This window comes from Pseudorca crassidens, chromosome 7 (genome assembly GCF_039906515.1).
Source record: "Pseudorca crassidens isolate mPseCra1 chromosome 7, mPseCra1.hap1, whole genome shotgun sequence".
NCBI lineage: Eukaryota > Metazoa > Chordata > Mammalia > Artiodactyla > Delphinidae > Pseudorca > Pseudorca crassidens.
Window position 1 is genome coordinate 27,570,849 of NC_090302.1, and position 25,396 is coordinate 27,596,244.

At 36.5% G+C, this 25,396-nt stretch overlaps 1 protein-coding gene across 5 annotated transcripts in view; it reads right to left on the reverse strand.

Moving 5' to 3' along the window:
• FSD1L (fibronectin type III and SPRY domain containing 1 like) overlaps window positions 1–25,396 on the reverse strand; it is a 70,354-nt gene that overhangs the window by 42,707 nt on the left and 2,251 nt on the right. For all 5 annotated transcript variants that reach the window (XM_067743752.1, XM_067743753.1, XM_067743751.1 and 2 more), the window contains exons 2-4: window positions 14,230–14,325; window positions 11,848–11,979; window positions 4,099–4,200 (exon numbers count right to left, since the gene is read on the reverse strand). In XM_067743752.1, coding sequence (XP_067599853.1) covers window positions 4,099–4,200; window positions 11,848–11,979; window positions 14,230–14,325 — 330 coding nt within the window. The remainder of the gene's footprint in view (window positions 1–4,098; window positions 4,201–11,847; window positions 11,980–14,229; window positions 14,326–25,396) is intronic.

Sequence of the window (25,396 nt, forward strand, 5' to 3'; positions counted from 1 at the left end):
ACGCAACATTGAGGAAACTTTTCAAGTTATGTCTATATGTTCACGTTGTTTCATACTTCAGATTATCCTGTTAAATTTGCGACAGATAATTTTGCAATGTTTCTTTCAGACAATCTGAAAATGACTAGGGGGCAAATATTTAATACTTTTTACAATATATTACTAAGACTTCTACCTTCACCCCAAAAATACCATATTAAGGATTAACTTGGGAAATGGAGGGGACTCAGTCAGAGAGAGTAAATAAGAGACTGTTTCAAAGTGCAATTTTCCCTTAGGCAAAAAATACTAGATTTCAAAAAAAACTACTGCATACTGGTTGATTCCAAACATTAGAAGTTTTATATTTCCTATACATATATTTATGTTTATAAAAAGCACTATTTTTCCAAAAACATGATCATTTAAAAGTCTTCTTCACAAAACCCTAGTAAGTAACTTGAAATAAACATGGAATACAGGGCTTCCCTGGTGGCGCAGTGGTTGAGAGTCTGCCTGCCGATGCAGGGGACATGGGTTGGTGCCCCGGTCCGGGAAGATCCCACATGCCGCGGAGCGGCTGGGCCCGTAAGCCATGGCCGCTAAGCCTGCACGTCCGGAGCCTGTGCTCCACAGCGGGAGAGGCCACAACAGTGAGAAGCCCACGTACCCCCCCCCAAAAAAAAAAAAAACCATGGAATACAGTACCACATACATCTGTACTCTATGACTAAGTACATTTATATAATAGGAGACTGCATTTCTGTAAGACATAAACACCTACAAATGAAGTAAAGGTGAAAAGTTATAGTTTGAGCTATTCTTAAATATTTAGACTTGTTTTTAAACTGCCTTCATAACTGAAACATTCATGCTTTTTTTTTTTTGGCCACACCGAGCAGCTTGCAGGATCTTAGTTCCCCGACTAGGGATCGAACCCGTGCCCCGTGAAGTGGAAGCACAGAGTCCTAACCACTGGACCGCCAGGGAATTCCCTTCATGCTTTTGTTGGTGGTCCTCTCCTCTCCCAGAATTCCTGACTGCAGCCACAGAAGGAGTTTCTGCCAGTACTACCTCTGCTCCCTTGAAAATACTGAGTGAGCTTCCACCCCTCTCCTTATTTGCTCCTTCCAGTGGTCAGAGATTGACACCTGCTGAATAATATTCTAATGGTGAGTTACTGTGAGTCAGAAGTTGGAAATACACAAAATCCTTTCTCCCTTTTCATCTGTGATCTAATCTAGAAGACTGTTTCCCTTTCACCTTATTCTGTACTTTTTTCTCCAGTGTAAGCACCTGTGGGCAGGTAACCATTCCCTCCCTCCTTGTCTGACAACTGAGTTACGTGTGGCAAGATTGGGATGAAGTGGCTGGTTAGTTATATTGACTTGGAAAATGTCCCATAAACTCAGCTCTTTTCATAGGTAAAATTCAAGTTCTAAATTCGGAGGAGAGGGAGAGTTGGTAGGAATATTAATTTTGCTAAGGGATCCATGCAGTGTTCTGCAAGCCAGTTATTAGCAGAAAAACCAAGTCTGCTGGGGCTTTGGCTACTTGTTCAACCAGAAATAAAGCTAATGATCCAGAACTCATTTGCTGGTGATCTTTCTGCATATATTTACTATCAACCAAACTCCTAACAGTTAAAAAAAATTAGTGAAAATTTGTTCTAAAATCCTTTTCCACTTGTGCTATTTTTACTTGTTCACTTTCAGACTGTCTAATGCTGGTAAATAATTAACATAGCTTTGTGTTCAATTCTCATGCTGATGTACTGCAACATGATCACTTAAATATTAGTATTTAAAATACTCTTTTTGAAGATAATGAAGTCTAAAAGGACTCATGGCCTAGATTTCAGCCTACAATATTTTTTGTCCCCATGAGTTATTCATATTAATCTGCTTTAATCACTTTAATATGAGATATTTGCAAATAATATACATTAAAAGAATTGTTTCCAAATATCTAACAACATACTCCGAGTCCAATAATTAATCTTCCAAGTCATCTTTCCCTACTCTGTCAGCAGTTAGGTATCTGAGGCAAGCCTGGAGTCCATGCAGCTGGTTAGGAAAGTACATTTAGTTTTTGACTTGGAATCAAACCATAATCTGGATACTATTTGGATATACTAAGAAAATAATTGCAAGTAACTCTCAGTTAAGCATTTTTCTTGAACAATAAACTCAGATTTCTGGCTAGGAAACACTGACAAATAATTCGTTTCAATACATCTCCAAAGGGATCAAGCTACTAGGCAGTACTGCAAAATGCTGGAAGACCAGACCAAAATAGTAAGATAAGAAGCAAAGTGGCACATGAAGAAAATATATTTAAGCCACAAGGTGATTTATTTTATCAGAACCTTTCCAATTTACAGTATACTGGAAACACATTTTAACAAAGCTGGAAAGAACAAAGGAGAGAGAAAGAGAGAACAGAATCTTTTGAGAGGAAGAAGAAAGGACTCTGAAAATGTCAATGGAAAGAGAAACTTGGGAGAAACAAACTTTTATCAATTTTTCCAAGCATCAGGTCCTATTTAAATTCAACTGGATTCAAGCTATTTTTGAGTACTATGTCCACATTTTATAGTTTTCCTGTCTTCTTCCGCTCTCAGGTGCTCAGCTGTTAATTCTTGCTGCTATGATTACGCCTGTCATTAACAGCTGCCCTACTCCACTAGAAGGGGAATCTGTTGACAACCAGGAAACAAAAAGGAAAAAAACCTAAAAACTTAGTAGTACCATGTACATATTAATAGTCAACAGATTCTGAGACACTATCATGAACAGAAGATATTAACTGCCACTCACGAACTGTGCGACACTGATTCTGCTGACTCAGACATCTTTTGCTTTCTGCATGGTTTTTTTTTTGCTATGTTCCAGATATTTGAGGTTATCACATAAATGCCCTCTGAATAGGTGACATATCTATACTTTTAGAATAATTTAAAGTATGATACTATTCCCTCATAATTCCTTTATATAATAAGTCCTACAAAGTGCAAAGATGAATTTTCTTACAACCGACATCCAAATTCAAGAATTAATTGGTTAACTCGTTTACAGCAAAAGAAATTTCCATTCATTTAGTCAAAAGGAATTAATTTTTAAAGTTCATGTTCAAGATGCAGGGATTTAAGTCAGCAAATGTTATCTTCTCAAGGAAGTTTCTTCTACCCTCAAGTTCATAGAAAAATCATAAAATGAAATCACTGGTGGGCACACATGGATTATAAAGCTACCTTTCAAGCAGCTCACTACACAGTCCACAAAGACCAAGAAAATATCAAACTCAAATATCTTATCTTGATAAGACTACTTCACAGTATATATTTTACTAATTATATAGCTTTATTTCATACTCTTTCATGCCATTTTCTATATAGTCTACATACTTATTCTATATCAAATGATTTGATAAATTGGTAATCATTTAAAAATGACTCTACTTAAAATAAGAATAAGAATCTAGAATTCAGTATCTCTTAAACACCAGGATCTAGGTTAAAACATTAGCAGTCTTCTTGCTCTACTATTTGTATCTTCACACCAAATATACCCCTTAGGGACCTACATTTTCATATTTTAATAAAGCATTCAAACAATTACTTAAGCTGAACACTGGGACATTTAATAACAAATTTAGTAAGTTTCACAATGCTTTCATATGCATCAAGTCATGATGTTTTCCCAATCAGCTCATTGAAAGGTACACCAACCTAGATTTTTATGAATGTTAATAGCAATATCAATCTTCTTTCCTTAGTTATAAAATGTTTATAACAAAGGTATGACTCAGCTAAAGTATACAAGTACCTTTAAAATAAATGACCAAGGGGGAAGTAACTGAAAAAAAGAGTAACGTCATTCATCTGAATTGAGCATTAAACAAATAATTAATTTGTTCGTGACCCCAATGACACACAAAGTATATGCTTTGGAATAAATGAACAGCTAGCATTTTACTTAACAAGAACTGCCAAGCCTTTTCTAGTATCAGAAATGACTGAATGAATCCAAAATCAAATGGGAAAACACCACTTTCTTTTAAACAAAACTTTCCTTTTTAAGTGGATTAGTCTCATTTTTTTGGTTGGTTTTTTGGTACCTTTGAAAATTCTTCAGGTTCCTTTATATCTAATGACCTTGTTGCAAATTCTAGTAGTTCTTCCGAGTTCTCCAGGGCATTATTACATTGACTAAGCTGACTCTAAAAATAATAATAACAAAAAATCATTAAAATAGAATTTCCTATTGTCATCAGAATCTTAAATATATACTGTTACAATGAGCGTTACAATCTTAATAGCAATAATTGAACAAACATTTTAGAGAGGTACTGAAGCAAGGTAATCACTAGTCATATATATAACAAATTTTAATTATCTTAAACTGTCCATAATTTGTCCAGAACAGCTTAATTGCATACAGATAAAGATATACTCATCATTTAAAAACAAAAAAGAAAACAAAGCAATTATAAATGGTTGGGGTCAAATTTATTTAAAGATTCTTCTCAATCAGGTAGTCAGAAAATTTAAAGTAAAATATCAAAATAATCCATCTGCAGGCAACATCCTCTATAATGAAGACAAAATTTCTTGATGATATGTAATTAAGCTAAAGTTCATGAATCAAGTTACAGGTACATTCAGTTGAGCACAATCTTAGTACTCCACTTATCACATTACTCAAGTAATACATACTCCTATAAATGCTAATTTACAGTTTCCAAAACTGGATAACATAGGAAGTGCCTAGATTTCAAAAAAATCAAACAGGAACAAAAAATGGTAACTGTTACAGTGATACGCTCTGTTATAGTAATGTGTTAATTTCACCTAACACAATCTTTCCTATTCAGTTCTTTCTCTCCCCTCCCCTCCCCGCTTCTCTCACATTATCATTTGTAGATTTAAAACTAAGCCCAGTTATGTGAAAATACTGTTAGTGATACCTTTAAACAAAGAAACTGACCCATTTCTAAGCTTTTAAATGTATCCAAGATTCTTCTTCAGAATATTTATTAATATCTATTCCATATTCAAATCTACTTAATTTTCCCTTCCAATACAAACTAAAGATAAACTACATTTGGTTTTATTGGTTTCTGATGTGCCCTGTTTTACTTTGGAAAAGTAGAATAGTTCAGTCATAGTTTGGATTAGAATTGGTTTTCATGTGTCATTCTAAGAACCTAACTACAATTTCATAAAAATACTGCTCTTCCTATGAGTAAGCGTCTTATGAGTTTCAAAGAATTAACAAACCAGCATTTGAAATAGAGCTTTATAAAAGCAAAATCACTGAGAATAAGATGGTAGGTATAAATGGTCCATACAGGATCACTAGGGCAGAGTAAGTCAATGTAGTATAAAAGTAAAAAATACCAAGAAGAGGGCTTCCCTGGTGGTGCAGTGGTTGAGAGTCCACCTGCCGATGCAGGGGACATGGGTTCATGCCCCAGTCCGGGAAGATCCCACATGCCATGGAGCAGCTGGGCCTGTGAGCCATGGCCGCTGAGCCTGTACGTCCGGAGCCCGTGCTCCGCAGCGGGAGAGGCCACAACAGTGAGAGGCCCGCGTACCGTAAAAAAAAAATACCAAGAAGAATAAAGAATATACCTCAAGGAACTACTAAAGTAAAAAAAAAAAATCTGAAGTCAAAGTTGGAAAAAAATATATCTTATTCTAAGAAAATGCTGTAAATTTGCTTTCAAGTCAAGAGGAAAAGCAAAAAAAAAGAGAGAACAAAGGATTACAACTTAAAGAGCACTTAGTTATTCAGAGGAATTATTAAAATACCTTAATAAAAACAACATGCTATTGACTTTGTGAACCCAAAGAAAGAACAGAGATGCTCTATTAACTCCAAATAAAGAAAGAAATGGCATCAGTAGCCAAGTTGTGATTCTTTTTAATACTTGGTTTTTAAACTACCCCAAGAAAGCGTTATGGTTTGAGACCACCATAGGTTTTCCTTTGAACCATAACACAAGAACATCCTGAAGAATGAAGTTATGTTCACTAAGCTTACATCTCAATAACTTAGAGTCTTATTTTACAACCTACTGTCCCCTCAATATCCCGTGCTCTCCCCTAGATCACCATTTCTATTAAAATACTGTGAAAGGGGCTTCCCTGGTGGCGCAGTGGTTAAGAATCCGCCTGCCAATGCATGGGACACGGGTTCGAGCCCTGGTCCAGGAAGATTCCACATGCCATGGAGCAACTAAGCCCATGAGCCACAACTACTGAGCCTGCACTCCAGAGCCCGTGAGCCACAACTACTAAGCCTGTGTGCTGCAACTACTGAAGCCCACGTGCCTAGAGCCTGTGCTCCGTAACAAGAGAAGACACCACAATGAGAAACCCATGCACTGCAACGAAGAGTAGCCCCTGCTCACCTCAACTAGAGAAAGCCCACGCACAGCAACGAAGACACAGTGTAGCCAAAAATAAATATAAATAAATAAATTTATTTTTAAAAATACATTAAAAAAACTGTGAAAGTTTTTGTGCCACTGAGAAGAAAAGTCAAGTACTAAGAATCAAGTACTGAGGATAATAAAAGGATGGAAAAAATGGAATCACTATAAAAAATGAAGATCTGTAGTGATGATAAGAAAAGATGGTGCTAACATCTCTGCAGTCACCACTTCCAAAGAGTATTTAGAACTCTGTTTCTCTCATTTTCTGCAACATTTTGAATCCCCCATCAATATTCAACAGCTAATGATGAATTTGATAGAATACTTGATCAAAAAATGAGAGTAACATCATCTCATTTAAAAAGAGCCCAAATGCAGTTTGCATGGAAGACTTCCACGAATCAGATCAGTTGCAAAAATAATAATTATGTTCATTATCATTTTAATTAAGAGTCACAAAACCCAAAGTGGACAAAGTTCATCTAAGACTCCATGAGAAAAAAAGGTTAAATAAATTTATATGACCCAATTATTCACTCCTGGAAATTTAGCCAATAACTAGAAATATACATTCAATAGTTTACAAGAGCAATAAATGGAGCCTGTTGTAAGATGAGCACTATAGATTTTACGTGTACACACATATACCTAGCTCTGTATAGGGCTGCCAGAAAGTAAGTTCTGATATGAAAATGTCACACTTCTTCTAGAAGTCTAAGGACATATTTTAAACCAAAAATCCACAATGGATAAAGATTACCTAATTCTGAAAAATCTCAAACATCTTGACTTAAGGACAGCACACCTAAATATCAAAATCCACATGCCATGACATGAATATTAGATCTCTCCTCCAAATCAGCAGTGACTTGACTTAAAGATGATTCTAAGACTCTTCTAGACTTTTAATCTTTGATTATCTTAACAACTGAACTGCCTCTTACCTGGAATACCCTCTCTTCCCTTTATTAAGTAAGCTTTTCCCTCCCTCAAAGTGCTTCAAATCGGTTTCTAATTGTTCCGGAACTCAATTCCCTTCATGATCACTCTGCATTACATACAGCTGTACAGTGTTTACATTAACATTATTCTTAAATCGGTTATATCTTACAGACATTTTTGCTTATTCTTATAAATTCTAATCTCTTTGGCAAAAGGATTTGATTTTCCTTTCTCTTGCATTTCTTGCAAATTACCCTCCATGAGAATGTGAAATGCATAAGGGCAGAAACTGTTTTGCTCACTACTACTAACTCTAAATCCAGCATAGCCGTAACTCAAATTTTACTGAATGAGTGCATAAAATCTTGATACTGGCAATCAAATATTATCACTGACTTCCCCATGAATTATTAAAGTAGCTTCTCAAATATGAATTTTGAACATTAAAGAGGTGGAACATTCCAAGGTTTTTCAAATTCTTTTGTGACTCTATCTTTAGTATAAGCATAACAGGACATAATGAAGATGATAAAATAATTTTTAAAAATCCAATGATAATTATGACTTCAATGTCTAATAATGCATTTCTAAAGCTATTATCATATGAGCTTTGTTTCCAGTGTATGTGAATTTTGAGGAGAGGAAGAAAGGGAAAAGTAGAGAAAAGGACCTAAGAGAAGCTAGTCAACTGCCATTATTTAAAACCTAGCAATATAATAAGATAGGTGAATAATATGGGACAAGGAGAAAGTATTTTTCCTCCTTGGAAAAATTTCTACACTAATGAAGGGTATTAACAGTTCAATTTTATTTAGCTAATTGCAAGGTTTTGTGTTTTGTTTTGTTTTATTTTTTGGCCACGCAGCATGGCTTGCAGGATCTCAATGCCCCGACCAGGGATTGAACCCAGGCCATGGCAGTGAAAGCCTGGAATACTAACCACTAAGCCACTAGGGAACTCCCCAATTGCAAGTTTTTAAAACTGTGTCTATTGGCTGCTCCTAGCTTCCCTATTAACAATGCCAGAAAAGTAAACTGCATGCACAGTTAAGCAGAAAGAAGATGCCAACAAAACAAGGCACCAACCAGGTATCTGAAACTTCCAGGTAAGAGAGAAGAAAAATAATAGCAGCAGCACTGGAGCATCACTCACTTCAGGGATGGTTAAAGGTGGCAGATAAAAATTGATGATGTACATTCAATATGCATGAGATTTGTCACTTGATGGGAAGAGGAAAATGTAGGAGAAAAAATATGACTCATGGCCATTTTGGTAGCAAATTTAATATGTGGTATAGGCCAGGCTGACAGAAATGGTGTCTGGTGAATACAATGAAGATAATTAGAGCTGCTCTGACAGAGAAAAAGTATGGGGAGGGAGAAGGGAAGGTTAGAGATTAAGCAACTGAACGCTTAAAGGGTATTCCAAACTGGTGCTATGAAGAAGGATTTGGGCCCAAGACAGAACAGAAATCTCCACAGGATGAGCCATGGGTGAGATCTTCAGAAGATGCTGAGTTTTCCTTTATTCTCCAATCTTGCTTTTTTAAATGAATGAATTTCTTATTTATTGAAATTTATGGATACTTTATGACTAAACTAATTACCTTTAAATGATTTAAGTACAGTTGGCTCTTGAACAACGGGGGGGGTTAATCCATATATAACTTAGAGTTGACCCTCCATATCTGTGGTTCTTCTGTATCCACGATTCAACCAACCACAGACCGTATGGTACTGTAGTGTTTACTACTGAAAAATATCAGTGTATAAGCGGACCCTCACAGTTCAAACCCACGTTGTTCAACTGCAGTACAACTCCCACCTCCTAAATATAAACAACAAATCTCAACCTGGGAAGAATGGACAGACTTGAAAGGGTATTTAATACTGGGAAATTGTGTGTGTACAGCATGTTTGTAATTAAAAGAGAACATTTGTATTCTTCCATAGCTTTCAGATTCTCAGAGACATCTGTGACCAAAATCAGCACACAAAAATCTGTTGCATTTATATATATGAACAATGAACAATCCAAAAAGGAAATTAAGAAAACAATCCCATTTAGGGACCTAATGAAACTTAAAAGCTTTTGCATAGCAAAGGAAACTATAAACACGATGAAAAGACAACCCTCAGAATGGGAGAAAATATTTGCAAATGAATCAACCGACAAAGGATTAATCTCCAAAATATATATAAACAGCTCATGCAGCTCAATATTAAAAAAAAAACCCAATCAAAAAATGGGCAGAAGACCTAAGTAGACATTTCTCCAAAGAAGACATACAGATGGCCAAGAGGCACACGCAAAGCTGCTCAACATCACTAATTATTAGAGAAATGCAAATCAAAACTACAATGAGGTATCACCTCACACCAGTTAGAATGGGCATCATCAGAAAATCTACAAACAACAAATGCTGGAGAGGGTGTGGAGAAAAGGGAACCCTGTTGCACTGTTGGTGGGAATGTAAATTGATACAGCCACTATGGAGAACAGTATGGAGGGTCGTTAAAAAGCTAAAAATAGAATTACCATATGACCCAGCAATCCCACTACTGGGCATGTACCCAGAGAAAACCATAATTCAAAAAGACACATGCACCCCAATGCTCACTGCAGCACTATTTACAATAGCCAGGTCGTGGAAGCAACCTAAGTGTTCATCTACAGATGAATGGATAAAAGAAGATGTGGTACATATATACAGTGGAATATTAGCCATAAAAAGGAACGAAATTGGGTCATTTGTAGAGACGTGGATGGACCTAGAGACTGTCATACAGAGTGAAGTAAGTCAGAAAGAGAAAAACAAATATCATCTATTAACGCATATATGTGGAATCTAGAAAAATGGTACAGATGAACTGGTGTGCAAGACACAGATGTAGAGAACAAACACATGGACAACCAAGGAGAGAAAGGGGGGGGTAGTGGTGGTGGTGGTGATGGGATGAACTGGGAGATTGGGATTGACATATATACACTAATATATATAAAATAGATAACTAATAAGAATCTGCTGTATAAAAAATAAAATAAAATTCAAAATTTGGAAAAAATAAATAAATAAAATCAACAAGTCAAGCATACCAATACCAAAAAAGGGAAAGAACATAAAAGATAATTCACGAATGGCAAAAATATCAAGAAGCATGTTAAAATATTCAACCTAATAACGAAGGAACTTCAAATAATAACATGCTTTCCTCCCTCATTTAGTTGGTAGAAATTAAAAATATATATATATATCCTTACCCAGCAGTGAAAAGATCGTTTTTGCATCTTGTTCATGGAGGGTAAAGGAATACAACCATTTTGGGAGACAATATGGCAGTATAAAGAACACGAAAAATGTTGTTTAATCTTGATGAAATCATCAGAGATGTCCACAAAAATACAAAATACTTGTACAACATGGAGCTACTTACAGTAGCAAAAAACAGAATAACTAGGGGCTTCCCTGGTGGCGCAGTGGTTGAGAGTCTGCCTGCCGATGCAGGGGACACGGGTTCATGCCCCGGTCCGGGAAGATCCCACGTGTCGTGGAGCGGCTGGGCCCGTGAGCCATGGCTGCTGAGCCTGCGCGTCTGGAGCCTGTGCTCCGCAACGGGAGAGGCCACAACAGTGAGAGGCCCGCGTACCGCAACAACAACAACAACAACAAAAAGAATGAAATACTTTGCAGTAAATTTAACCAAGGAGGCAAAAGACCTATTCACTGAACACTACATAACACTGCTGAAAGAAATTAAAGACACAGATAAATGGAAAGACATCCTATGGTCATGGATTGGAAGACAATATTGTTAAAACAACCATAGTACCAAAAGCAATCTACAAATTCAATGCAATCACCATCAAAATTTCAATATACACCCACGTATACTGCAGCATTACTCACTACAGCCAAGAGACAGAAGCAGCCCAAATGTCCATAGACAGATAAATGGACATACCACATAAAGAAAATGTGGTAAATACATGCAATGGACTATTATTCAGCCATAAAAAGGAGGAAATCCTGACACATGCTACAAGATGGATGAACTTTGAAGACATTATGCTGAGTGAAATAAGCCAGTCACAAAGGGACAAATACTGTATGATTCCACTTATATGAGATATCTAGAGTAGACAATACAATGGTGGTTGCCAGGCAGTGGGGGCAAAGGGCAAATGGGGCGTTGTTCAATGAGTACAGAGTTTCAGTCCTGCAAGATGAAAAAGTCCTAGAGATCTGTTACACAACAATGTGAATATAGTTAATACTACTGTTCATATAAAAATGGTTAAGATGGTAAATCTTAGGTTTTTTATCACAATTTTAAAAAAACGATATCTATGACCAAAACAAAGTTAAGAATCATTCTTCTACAAGATATCAGTACAGTTATACAAAAAATTCACTAATTTTTGCTTTCAATAAATCAAGCATTATACAGATTAAAATTCATATTTAAATAGCTGCACGATCTCACCTGTAACTCCTGTGATTTACGAGCTTGTTCCTGCTTGATACTGTTAATCATACTTTCTTTTACCTCATCCAATATGGAGTATAAACTATCAAATTCTTCATCTAACTCTGAAAGTATGTTAGAAGAATTTTCCTGTTTAATAAACAAAGATTTTACTTAAGAGCTGTCAAACATTAAAAAACTAAAAGATATAGTACTTACCAAAGAATAGATTCATATTATGAATCTAATATCAGCCTCATAACATAAAATAATTAAAATTCTAATATTTGACATACACCTTTAAAAACAGATAAATCCAAGAAGCTGGCTGCTAATGCTGATAGTTCTACTTCAGCAATGCTATGAGTTAAGTAGCCTTTTATGAACTAGCCCATACTCTCCTCACCTTTTATAAGACTGTTTCCACAGGACAATGTGAAAGTTTGTTTTAAGGTTGTCAACTTTGTCCAGACCTTCAGGCTCTAAGGCAGACCCTAAGCCAGTGGTTCTCAACTTTTGGTGTGTATCAGAATCATCAGTGAAGCAGATTTTAATAAAATATTCCAGAGATTTTGATTCTGTAACTCTGAGAAATAGTCTGGGCATTATAGGGATGGGGCTGATTTTGCGCAAATTTTTAAATCTTTCAGGTTGCCTAAAACACTGCATTTACATAAGATAAGCAGAATTAAAACACTAAGCAATTCCTTACTGGGTCCTAAGAGATTTATCAAACACTGAATTTCGGTGCTAGAAGGAACCTCAGAAATCACCTACTGACTAGAATCTGTAGTCAAACTTCTAAATTTTATAAACTAAAATCTGTTTATAAAGTCTGTTGACCTCCAAGAGTTCCTCACTGCCTCATTAAGCAAGATGATGCTATTTCAACAAGAAATAACAAAATATCTGTGAAATCCCTAGATAAGTGATATTCACACTTGCAACAATTATGAGATAGAAGAAATCATCTTAAGGCATTTTTCAACATAGATGAATCATTCAACTAAGAGAAGCAAAATTGGCACTGGTTTACAAAACTAATACACAAAATCTACTGTAATATTACAATCCAAACTTTTGCTTAAAATGTTTATAAAAACCAGACATCATCTCACTGGAGTCTTGCCAAAAGTGGTGTTAATCATTTTACTAGTTTCTTTACAGTAGTAAGAACATGACGTGGAGGAAGAAATGTGCAGTCTGGAAGGCAGAAGCCCTAAGTCAAATTCCACATTAACAACTCAGTAACACTGCGACCTTGGACAAGCCACTTGAATTCCTGGACCTCAATTTTTTCATCTGTAAAAAGGAATTGGACTGCTCTTTCCCCTCAATAACCAACCGGCACATTCTTACGGTCTCTCGTCCACTACAGCTTATGCTCCCATCTTCAGTGTAGTTCAATTCCCCCTCTATTTTCTTTATGGATGCTAAGGTAATGTCCTAATAATCTGTCAATCAGAAAAACAGTGTGAGCCAGCTCTATCTAAAGGTACCCTTTTACAGATTTCAAATGTGATGATTCTCTTGTCCATAGACCAAGAGTTTTAGAACCACTAGCTTTGCTTATTTAAAGAAACTGGATTAGTGGATTCACCAAATTTTCCAATAAAATAGTTTGAGAAAGACAGTTAAACTGGTGAAGATTATAATTAACTAATTTCAATTACAGCAAATTCAGAAGTAAAGAAAATACAAGACCATAAGGTTTAACAGGCCAGGCAATTACCTAGGCTGAACCAAACAAAAATCACAGGAAAGGATTCACTGTCTACAAGTATCCTGGAAATCGTCTATGTTTATTTCACAAAGAAATGACCCTTAAATTAATTAAAGCACATTCATGGGAAAGCATCACCAGCTTATCTTAAGGTCTCTTCCACAATCAACATTTGATTATTTACAGTATGGATTATCCACCTATACCTGGGACCATTTCCTTAAGTATTCCCCTCTCTCCTCAATGGGCACTTTACCTTTTACTTTTATATCTTAATTTCATCTAGTTCTGCAAGTGGACCTCTCACCATCTACATTTTCCTTCTACTATTTACAGTAAAAGAAATGTTTAGCTTCCCAGTACTTTTGGAAAGGTACAATTTGCTCTTAATTGGAATTAGAAAAGACAAACATGAAACGGAAAGGAAGAAAAGGGAGCATTATAATATTCCTAGCAATATTCCAGAGTTTTCTTTTTCCCTTACTATTTGATCTTTCCATGGAGAATGTGGGAATAGCAAATAAAGCATTTTTATTTATCTGCCATTTAAAAACCCTGCTCTCACCTCTATTAGTTTATAATCTATAGTTGACAGTGTATATTTATACTTCTGATTTGACCCAACAATCATTAATTGTGACATATTCACACAATTTTTTTTTAAAACAGATTCATACCTGAACTCCTTTTAGTGTTTGATTTAGTGTATCAATAAAGTTCTGAATTTCATCATTTTTATTTGCCAGAGTTGAAATGATCCTTTGTAGAGCTTCCTAGGATAAAAAAAATTTTTTTAACATTATGATATTTTATTAAAAGAGAACTATAAACTTTATAACAACAACTCTCTAAACAAACTCTGTAAGAGTATATTACATAATAAACAGGAGCAACGTAAAACTGTTCATTGTTCAAACCTCTTATTCCTAGTGTACAACTTAATTACCACCATATCTTTCACACTGAAGGTGATCAATATTATTTAACATAAAGACTGTTACTTTAGGTCATAAGGCCATGGCAAACGAACAGAACCAAATCCTTAAACGTTGCAAAAATAAATGGAAACTTCTAATCAACATCAGGAAATGAGGAATAAAAGCAGAGACACTGAAATTTGACATTTATTTATAAAATTTGACATTTATTTATAAAATTTGACATTTATTTATAAAAATTAAAAACATATTTTAGAAATACGAAAGTAGATAATAAATTTGCAGTTAAAATTACAACATTCATTGCAATATTTACAGATGCTATAGAACCATAATAAATAAGGTAATTTTAGTAGCAAATACCTCAGACTTTTTGATAATGCTTCCTATTTAAATAAAACACTTGATTATTTAACTTTCTCATACTCTCTACTTCAGTGTTGTCCAATAAAATTTCCTGCTATAACGGAAATATCCTACATATGTGCTGTTCTATGTGGTAGTAACTAGCCACATGAAGCTAATGAGCTCTTGAAATGTGGATAGAGCAACTGAGGAACTAAATTTATTTTAACTTGAATTAATTTCACTTTTTATTACACATGTGACAAGTGCTGTCATATTGTACATCACAGGTCTAGTTGTTTAATAACTCTTCATGGGCAGTAAAAGCAAAATCCAAACAAGGTACTTGTATTCTCAGTAAAAATCAAAAGCAAGTACTTTCACTTTATAATTTTTCCCAGAAGTACAAGCCTTATTTCCGTAAGCACCTACAAACATAAATATTTTAGTAATTTCCTATAAGATTTTGTGTAATAAAGGTTCTCCTCAAAATATTATCAAAAACTGATAAAAGGCTAAATATAGGGCTTCCCTGGTGGCGCAGTGGTTGAGAGTCCGCCTGCGAATGCAGGGGACGCGGGTTTGCGCCCTGGTCCGGGAAGATCCCACATGCCGCGGAGCGGCTGGGCCCGTGAGCCATGGCCACTGGGCCTGCGCGTCCGGAGCCTGTGCTCCGCAACGGGAGAGGCCACAAAAGTGAGAGGCCCACGTACCGCAAAGAAAAAAAAGGCTAAATATACAGAGCTCAGGAAATAATCTGATAAAGGGATGACATTTCATATAAATGCTCATAAAGCATTATAGTAAAAAAATTAAAATAATTACAGCTCTCATTTCATTCTCCCAACAATCCCTGGAGATAAGTAGGTATTATCATCCCTGGGCCAGACTAAGGCTCTCTGCTTCACTTACCAATACTGTTTCTTCCCATCCTCACCACTGTTGTTATTTTAGTATAATAACACAATGAAGTTATGCTATGGAAGAGTTAGCTGTTTATCCTCTTGGTGTTCCCTCCAGAAACAGGTACATGGAGATTTGAATACAAAGACAACGCAGAATGCAGCCAGTACCTGGGGGAGGGGTGGGCACAGCTGGAGGGACGAGAGTGGTAGTACAGAGATGTAGAAAAGGAGGGTAGAAGACTTAAGAGTCTTTCGAGTATTCATCCAAGACAGACTCTCTATATACTTTAAAAAACACAATGGAACAGTAAAAATGGTTCTGCCAGTCCTCGGCCTGTGTACAGTAAGCTTCAATTAAGATTGGGCTTTTCAGGTTAATAGACTGACTCTCTGCATCCTCTTCTAACCCTCCCAATGGTAGGGTTACATCCATATTATATAGATGAGAAAACGGAGATTCAATCAGTTGCCCAAAGTGACACTGCTTGTAAGGTAATGATTATGCTCAGTCTATCTCGAAAGCCCATGCTCTTTACCACTTTAGAATACTGCCTCTAAACCTAACCAATTTGCCCATTATATGAAACACCCATACAATAAATTACATATTGTTTTAATATTTTGGTTTGCTAAGACTCTTCAATGACATATAAAATCACTGGAATTTTCTTGGAGAATCACAGCTTGAGCTTAAGCTTTGTCCACTGAAATTAGTGAAATTCTGGTAAAGGAACTTGATTGTAACATTTTAACTTCTAGCCACATACAACTATTATAATTCAAGCATCTGGGACTTCCCTCGTGGTCCAGTGGCTAAGTAAGATTCTGCACTCCCAATGCAGGGGGTCAGGATTCGATCCCTGGTCAGGGAACTAGATCCCACATGCCACAACTAAAAGATCCCACATGCCACAACTAAAAGATCCTGTGTGCCGCAACTAAGACCCAGAGCAGCCAAATAAATAAATAAATGTTTTAAAAAAAGAAAGGAGTATCATTTTAAAAAAATAATTCAAGAATCTGACATAATATAAACACATATAGAAATTCTGGTATTCCAAGAAAAAAGTTTTGAAAGCAGGACTACATAAGCTGAGTTCTGAAACTTTACCCTAGCCTGTGTATGTGACATGAGGTTAAAGTTTTCTCTAGGTGGTAAGACCCAGGGAAGAGATCTATACAGGGATACTGTGTTCCCAATATAGGAGGTATGCAAGGGGAGGCAAGTCCAGTAGAGCTTTTTTTTAAGTATTTTCTAAATATGGCAAGCAACATACCAGGGCAGGATAAGAAACTTTGAGAAAGAGGCAAAAAAGAACTAAAAGATACCATAATGCACGGAGTTTTCTACCCTACTCTACCCCTCCAGGGCCTCCAAATTTAATCACTAGCTTTTATAATGGAGACACAAGTAATTGATAAAGAAGCTGAGGAGGAAGTACAAAGAAAGTGATGTAAGCTGTGTACAGCACCTATTCTCTGAGCTCCAGACCATTTTAATCCAACTGCTTACTTGAAATCTCCACTCGGATGTCTCAAAAGCACTTCAAAACTCAACATGTCATAATGTTCTCCACTAAACCTGAGCCCTCCTAGCGTTCTATCTCTGCCAATGGCACTACCAGCTGTAAAACCAGAAACCTAGCAACTCAAAATCAAAAACAGAAAAAAAAAAATTAAAAAATCAGCAGAGGACCTGAACAGACATTTTTCCAAAGACGACATACAGATGGCCAACAGACACATGAAAAGATGCTCAACATCACTAATCATCAGGGAAATGCAAATCAAAACCACAATGAAATATTACCTCACACCTGTCAGAATGGCTATTATCAAAAAGACAACAAATAACAAGCTCTTGAGAGGATGCAGAGAAAAAGCAACCCTTGTACACTGTTGGTAGGAAGGTAAATTGGTACAGCCACTACGGAAAACAGTAGGGAGTTTCCTTAAAAATGAAAATAGAACTACCATACCATCCAGCAATTCTATTTCTGGGTATTTATCTGAAAACAAAAATACTAATCTGAAAATACTAATTCAAAAAGATAAATGCACTCCTATGTTCACTGCAGCATTATTCACAATAGCCAAAATGAGAAAGCAACCTAAGTGCCCATTGATAGATGAATGGATAGTGAAGATGAGAGCTATATACACTGGAATATTACTCAGCCATAAAAAAGAATGAAATCTTGCCATTTGCAACAACATGGATAGACCTAGAGGGTATTATGTTAAGTGAAGTATGTCAGACAGTGAAAGATAAATACCATATAATTTCACTTATACGTGGAATCTAAAACACAAAACAAATGAACAAACATATTAAAACAGAAAGAGTCATAGTTACAGAGAACAAACAGGTGGTTGCCAGAGGGGAGAGGGGGAGGGGGATGGGTGAGGTAGGTGAGGGAGATTAAAAGGTAAAAACTTCCAGTTACAAAATAAATGAGTCTCAGAGATAAAATGTACAGTGTGGTAAAAATAGTCAATAATAATGTAATATCATTGTATGGTGACAGATAGTAATTAGATTTATTGGGGTGATCATTTGTAATGCACAGCAATATTAAATCACTATGTTGTGTGATTAGCATAGTTAATTCTTACAGGAATTAACACAGTAGGTCAATTATACTTCAAAAACAAACTCACAGAAAAAGAGATCAGATTTGTGGTTACCAGAGGCAGAGGGTGGCGGGACTCAGAAGTAGATGAAGGTAGTCGAAAGATACAAGTACTAGGGGTATAATGCACAACATGATAAATATAATTAACACTGCTATATGTTATATATAATTAACGCTGTTGCCTAGTATATATGAAAGTTGTTGAGAGTAAATCCTGAGTTCTCGTCAAAGAAAAAATACTTTTCTCTTTTTCTTTTATTTTTTATCTACATGAAATGATGGATGTTCACTAATCTTACTGTGATAATCATTTCATGATGTATGTAAGTCAAATCATTATACTGTACACCTTAAACTTATATAGTGATATATGTCAATAAAACTGGAAGGAAAAAAACCCCAGAAACCTAGGCCACCATCATTACATCCTTTCCTTTCATTTGTATTCTACACGCAGTCACCAATTCTGTAGATTTTACCTCCTAAATAACTCTGTAATCACTATTACCACAAGTCAGTATCATATCTCAACTTATACTCTTGCAAAACGTAACAGGCCTCTGATCCATTCTTTCTCCCCAGTAATCAGCTCTCTATATTGCAGCTAGAGTAATATGTTAGCATCACTCTTCCTGCTTAATTGTCTTGCCACAAGGCCTTGGATAAAACTGAAAATCTTTTAACATGAGCTGTTAACATGACCTTAAACATGACATTACATAATCTGTAAGACCCTGCATGATCTTCCTTCCCCCTGCCTACCTCACCTGTTTCAACTCACACCAGACTTCTCTCTTGCTGTATTCCAGCTGCAGTAGCCTGCTGTGAGTTTCTCTAATATGCTTTGCTTCCCACCTGGGAACCCTCACATTTATCAATTCTTCCTGTTCTAAAACATATACACAATTTTTTGTTAAAACAAGTTCCAAAAACTTGTTTTTGGAATGAGCCCATTCTATATATCTAAGTATACACACACGCGCGCGCGCGCACACACATGCACACTTGCTTCATTTCTTTTATTATCAAAGCCTGACGGTGAAGAAGGGCAAAGACAACTTTGAACTGGGACTCTATCAACCTGAAAGAATGCCTACCAGGGTCTCTCAGACTTCATCTCAGATCTCAAGTCTCCCATTACCCTCCAAATACTGATGGATAAAGTGACAGATAAACATAGATGGATAAAGGCAATATAAATCATCTGAAGTTTATCTAGATAATATAACTGATTTTGCAAGACTTCAGGTGGCCATGACTAAAAGCTTTAGGTGATACAGGTCTGAAGATATGCTTTGACAAATACGAATTCTGCTGGATCACAGTAAAATATGTAGAATGTATGTCTCCAGAGGCAGTATGCATAGGCAATCTCAGCCATTGTCCTTGGGTCATGCACCTCAGTCACCAGGAGCTCAAGAAAACCTACACTATCAAAATTAAGCCTCTCAATTACTTGACCATGGAATTCGTCTAAGGTAACTGCTATGTTAACAAAGGGGAGGGGGGCGGGAATGACACGCCCCAGCCAAGCACAACTGCAGTCATTCCTATGGAATGGTTCAAAGTAATCTGGGATGTACAAGGCATGAGGTACCCTCTTCAAAGAAGCATAGCTTAAAGTTATGCTTATAGTCCCTATAAATCATAAGAAGTAAAAGCACAATCAATTGACTCTAAGCAAAATAATAATAACTAACACTTTTATACTCTTAAGGGCCAAGCACTATCTTAAGCTCTTTACATACATTAATTTGTTTAATCCTCTCAAGAATCCTATGAAGTAGGATACTTGGTTATCTCCGTTTTCCAATTTGGAAGCTGAGGTATAAAGAGGTTAAGTAACTTGCCCGGGACCTCAGAGTTAGTATGTGGCAGAACCAGAATTCAAATTAAGACAGTCTGACTCCTGAGTCTATGCTCTTAACAATTAGCACTGTACTACCTGAAAACAAAGATCAGAGGTCAATGAAAAGAAAGTCAGAACATCTAAGAGCATCAAAAGGACTTAAGATTTTCTTTAAGACTGGAAAAAACTAGGAATGAGCAAAAGGCTGTAACATGTACCACCCTGCCAAACACAAGGGCAACAGTAACAGCTCTTCTTACCGCAGGCATATGATCATTAACTCTGAGAACATGACGACGGTCACCATCTGAAATGGCATGGTTCTACTGGTTTTAGCTTAATATATGTGAATATGACAAATTCAAATGTGAGTCTTAATTCTGCATTCAACAAAAAACTCTGCCAACTGGGCTACTTAACTGGAAACTATCCAGTGCAATAAGTGCCTGAAGTTATGATGCAGAAACTTCCTGTTCTTAGAACCAGTGGCAAAAAACCATTATACCCGTGTTTATATGCTACTCTGAATCCAAAGGCATCAATAACCAAGTGGCCATAATTAGACACTGTGATATATGGGTTTCCCACCAGCGTCTACTCAGACAAGGAGAAAATTTCTGATTCAAATTCTACATTAGTATTCCAGACAGTTGAGATACACGAATCTAGAACCACTGCAAATATCACTAATCAATCTACAATTTAAAGGGGCCAAACTATGACTATAGTCATTTCAGTTAGTATTCATTAAGCACTTTCTATGTGCCAGGCACTATACTAAGCTTCTAACATGGACTATCTTTTTAATTATCACAATAGACAGCAATATGTCTTTGTATTTTATGGTTGAAGAAAGAGAGGTTAAAGAAGTTATGAAACTTCCTTTGATCACACAGCTGTCAAACGGCAGTCACAATTCAAATCCAGGAAGCTGCCTCCAGAGTCTGTGCTCTTACACCACTCTAGGCTGCATACACTGCAGAGGACTGTACAAAACAGTCATAGGGTTCCTGCAACCAGAGAAAAGGGATCAGTGAAAAATCCTAATGCCACCAGGAATTATGCCACTTGTATCACTCCACACCAAAGACCTCTCCTTTGAATCAGGTAATGAGTAGAAATCCAGAATGCTCTATCCAGCTGGTAAGTTAGACAACCAGAATCTTACCAGCTGACCATAGTTATGGCAACACATAACAAGAGTATTGTGCTCAAAAGTGATGCAACGAGCTAGAAAAGGAGAATTATATATTGTTGAGGAATTCAGGAATCTGATAATCATAAATAGTTAACTGGTAGAAAGCTACGCCCTCTGTAACAGTGAAACAGCTGGGATTACTACCTCTGTACACAGATGCAACTGAGGTGATCCACAGAAAAAAAATCTAGTAAAAGACCTGGTAGGGAATACTGTCTTTTCACCCTGAGCCCAGTTGCAGATATCAGGGCAGAAGAAGAGGTTCTTTCCCAACTAGGATTTGAGGAAATACAGTGTATCAGAGGCTGAGGAAGCCTCATCCATTTCTGCAGCCTCTGAACTGTCTGTTCCACCCAATGAAGTCTAAGAGGCTCACATTCGGCCATGGAAACCAGAGGACTCATCATCTAATTAAGGGAGGTGGAATGGAAGTAGAGATGGGGGTACTCTCAGGTACCACTAGTAGCAGTATAAACTGACAAAACCTTTCTGAAGGGCGACTTGGCAATACACATCAAAAGATATTTAAAAGCATATACACAATGACTCAGTAATTCCATTTCTACTAATTTATTCTAAGTAAATAATTAAAGAGTATAAGCCGAGACTTGACGACAAAGATTTCACCTTACTATTATTTATAATATTAAAAGGTTAGGACCAACATAAAAGTATGAGAAAAGGATACTAACTAAAAATCAAGTAGGGCTTCCCTGGTGGCGCAGTGGTTAAGAATCCTCCTGCCAATGCAGGGGACACAGCTTCAACCCCTGGTCCAGGAAGATCCCACATGCCGTGGAGCAACTAAGCCTGTGCACCACAACTACTGAGCCTGCGCTCTAGAGCCTGTGAGCCACAACTACTAAGGCCCACGTGCCACAACTACTGAAGCCCGTGTGCCTAGAGCCTGTGCTCTGCAACAAGAGAAGCCACCGCAGTGAGAAGCCCGCACACTGCAACAAAGAGTAGCCCCCACTCACCACAACTAGAGAAAGCGCGCGTGAAGCAACAAAGACTCAACGCAGCCAAAAAACATTAAAATTTTTTAAAAAAATCACGTAATATATATCCATATTAAAGAATTCTGCTAAATCATTAAAAGTGTTGTAGAATGATATTAACATGGAAAAAGATATCCTTACATATTAAGTGAGAGGCAAATTATAAATCACTATACATAGTGTGATACCATAGTTTTTTAAAGTTTCTATATGCATTAAAAAAGACTGGAATGTAATATATACAAATGTTAAAAGAAGTTATCTCTGGGTGGCAGGATTATGGGTGATTTTTATTTTATTTTCATTTATCTATATTTCCTAATTTCCTACAATAAACTTGTGTTATTTATATTTATAATGCAACAGGAGTGCACAGGCTGGCTGTGCTAACACTATTATAAATTAGTTCAAAATATAATTAGCTATCATCAGCAAATATCAATAACTGAGACCATATTAATCAGAACCTTGTGGCCGGGAAGCAGTGCCAACTGAGGATATAAAACATAGAAAAAGAAAGCTGTAGAAAAAATCCACTAACTTCAAAGTATTGTCCACCCTACACTGGAGTGGAATATCTATCACTATGGCATTCAATATGTGTTTGCTGCATGAATAATCCTGCTTACATTCAGCCAGGCACTGCAAAGAACCATTGTCCTTAAAAAAATTTTTTTAAGTTAGGTCTGTTTCACTATATTTCTAGTTTTTTTTTAAACTGTCAAGTTCAATAAAAATGAAGGTGTCTGTATTTAAACACAGTGATACAAGTATGTCAGCATGGTCCTTTGAAGAGGGTACCTCGTACCTTGTACATCCCAAATTACTCTGATCCGCTCCACGGGAATGACTGCAGTTGTGCTTGGCTGGGGTGTATAAAAACCCCAGTTATACTTTCCTGGTCACACCTCTATTTTAGAAAGCAAAGACCTTCCCTCAAAAAAGAAAGAGAGCTGGAGAGAAGGGAGATACATGTACTACAGAAAAATGATTTGTAGCAGCAAGGGAGACCAAATTCCAGAGTTTTATCTAAATCATGTTCTATACTTTCTATCAACGATTTTTACTAGACTAAACTAGTTTCTTAATAACAACAACAACAAAAAAACTACTTTATAGGGGTTTATATCTTAAGCTTTATCTTAAGATCTAAGACATATCTGAAGATAAAGATATATCTTAAGTTTATATTTTAAGATATATCTTAAGTTTATGTCTTAAGTTAATACCTTAAGTTTTAATGACATTAATCATGCCATCATTTAAAGGCAAAGGAGCAAGGCAGGAAGGGTGGTAATGAAAGAAGCCTGAGCTGGGAAGAAAGACCTGGTATGAATCCAGACTACCACTTGCTAGCTGTGTGACTCTGAACAAGTTATTTAACCTCTCTCAATTCCATTTTCCGTATCTTTACAACAGGAGTAACAGCTGTTGTGAGAATTTAAAGCAGTCTAATACAATACTGGATACAGAACAATAGTCAAATTTCATTTCTCTTTCCTTTCCTCAGGACTGAGAAAAAGGCATAATTTTGGAACATGAGAGACGGTTGGTTATCTGGATATGGTGGAGGCCTCCGAACTGTTAGGGTACAACAAGAAGGCAAAGGATAGCAAATACCAGGGCAGAGGAAGAAACTGGGATGAGGAAGCCAAGTCTAGACATGCTACTGGTTGCAGGTCGTGTTGTGCTTTAAAACTCTCCCTACTCAGTTCAATCTCCTCAGTCTAGGTTTGTTCAGTCTTGCACATCAAGCCTTGCCTGACTGTCACTATTCCTCTCTAAGCAGAAAGTAGAATATGTGGGGGGAAAGGGAGGAAAAGCAAACAACTGACAATGTATGCTCTTGATGACATCTTCCCTCAGGGATCCCTTCCCCTTTCCTCTCCACCTTTATTATCCCTACAGCACAAACCCTTCCTAGAAACAGCAACCCCTATGAATATGAATGATCTCCTGCACAAGAATTTAACTGAAACTATCAAATTCTAAGCACCAAGATTCTAGAAAGGTGCAAATGTCTTATTTGTTTCAATGGTTTCTTTGAACATACACATTTTATCAGGTAAAGAAACCTTTGGGATTTTATCTTAAAACCACTTAAGGACATAATCAAAAGGTTTGAGTATCAAATAAAGCCACCTATCCATAACACATCCTGTTCACAAGTGTCCCAGAAACTCGATATAAACAAAATCCCTCTGTTTATTTCTAGAAGATAATACTGTGGTTTTCTGTATCCAACAGTACACCTTACATACCCAAGGTAATTATGTTTTCTTCCTCTACTCAAACAGAGCATCTGTTGCTAACACAAGTCCAAGTTATTTTCACAGACAAAAAAGCAGCTGGTCAAGCTAATCCATTTGCTGACTAGCCACCATCAAGCTTCTGTAAGACTGTCCAGTTAACTTAACCTCTATTGTCAGATTGCATGAGTCAGAACTTCCAATCCTCTTTCAATTAGGATTTAACAACTCTTCTTTGGCACCATCATTTGAAACACTTATTACAGACATAAACACAGAAAACATGCTTTAAACTTCAGGACAAAGGTAAGAAATGGTTAGACTGGATTAGAAAAATAGTTATACAAATTATCAACAAAGGGATAAAGTTACTTTGAAGTTGAGATTATGAGATTACTAATAGCTAACGATAGTACTTATGTGTGCTAGGCACCAAGTGATTTTTAAAAATTAACACAATCTTCATAACCCTCTGAGGTAAGGAGACTTTAAAGATGAGGAAATGGAGACTGCAAACTGCCCAACCTCATTCAGTTCATAAATAGAAGGACTGGAGACGACTCTGAAGCCATCCTCTTAATAATTTAAAGCCCAAATCCCAAATACCTTACAAATGGATATATATTCAAGCCACTCTCACCCTCTGCCACTTGCAGTAACTATGTTTCCTTATGCTGACTAAGGTATCATCCCTGCTATTATTTTCGTTGTAACATTCTATAA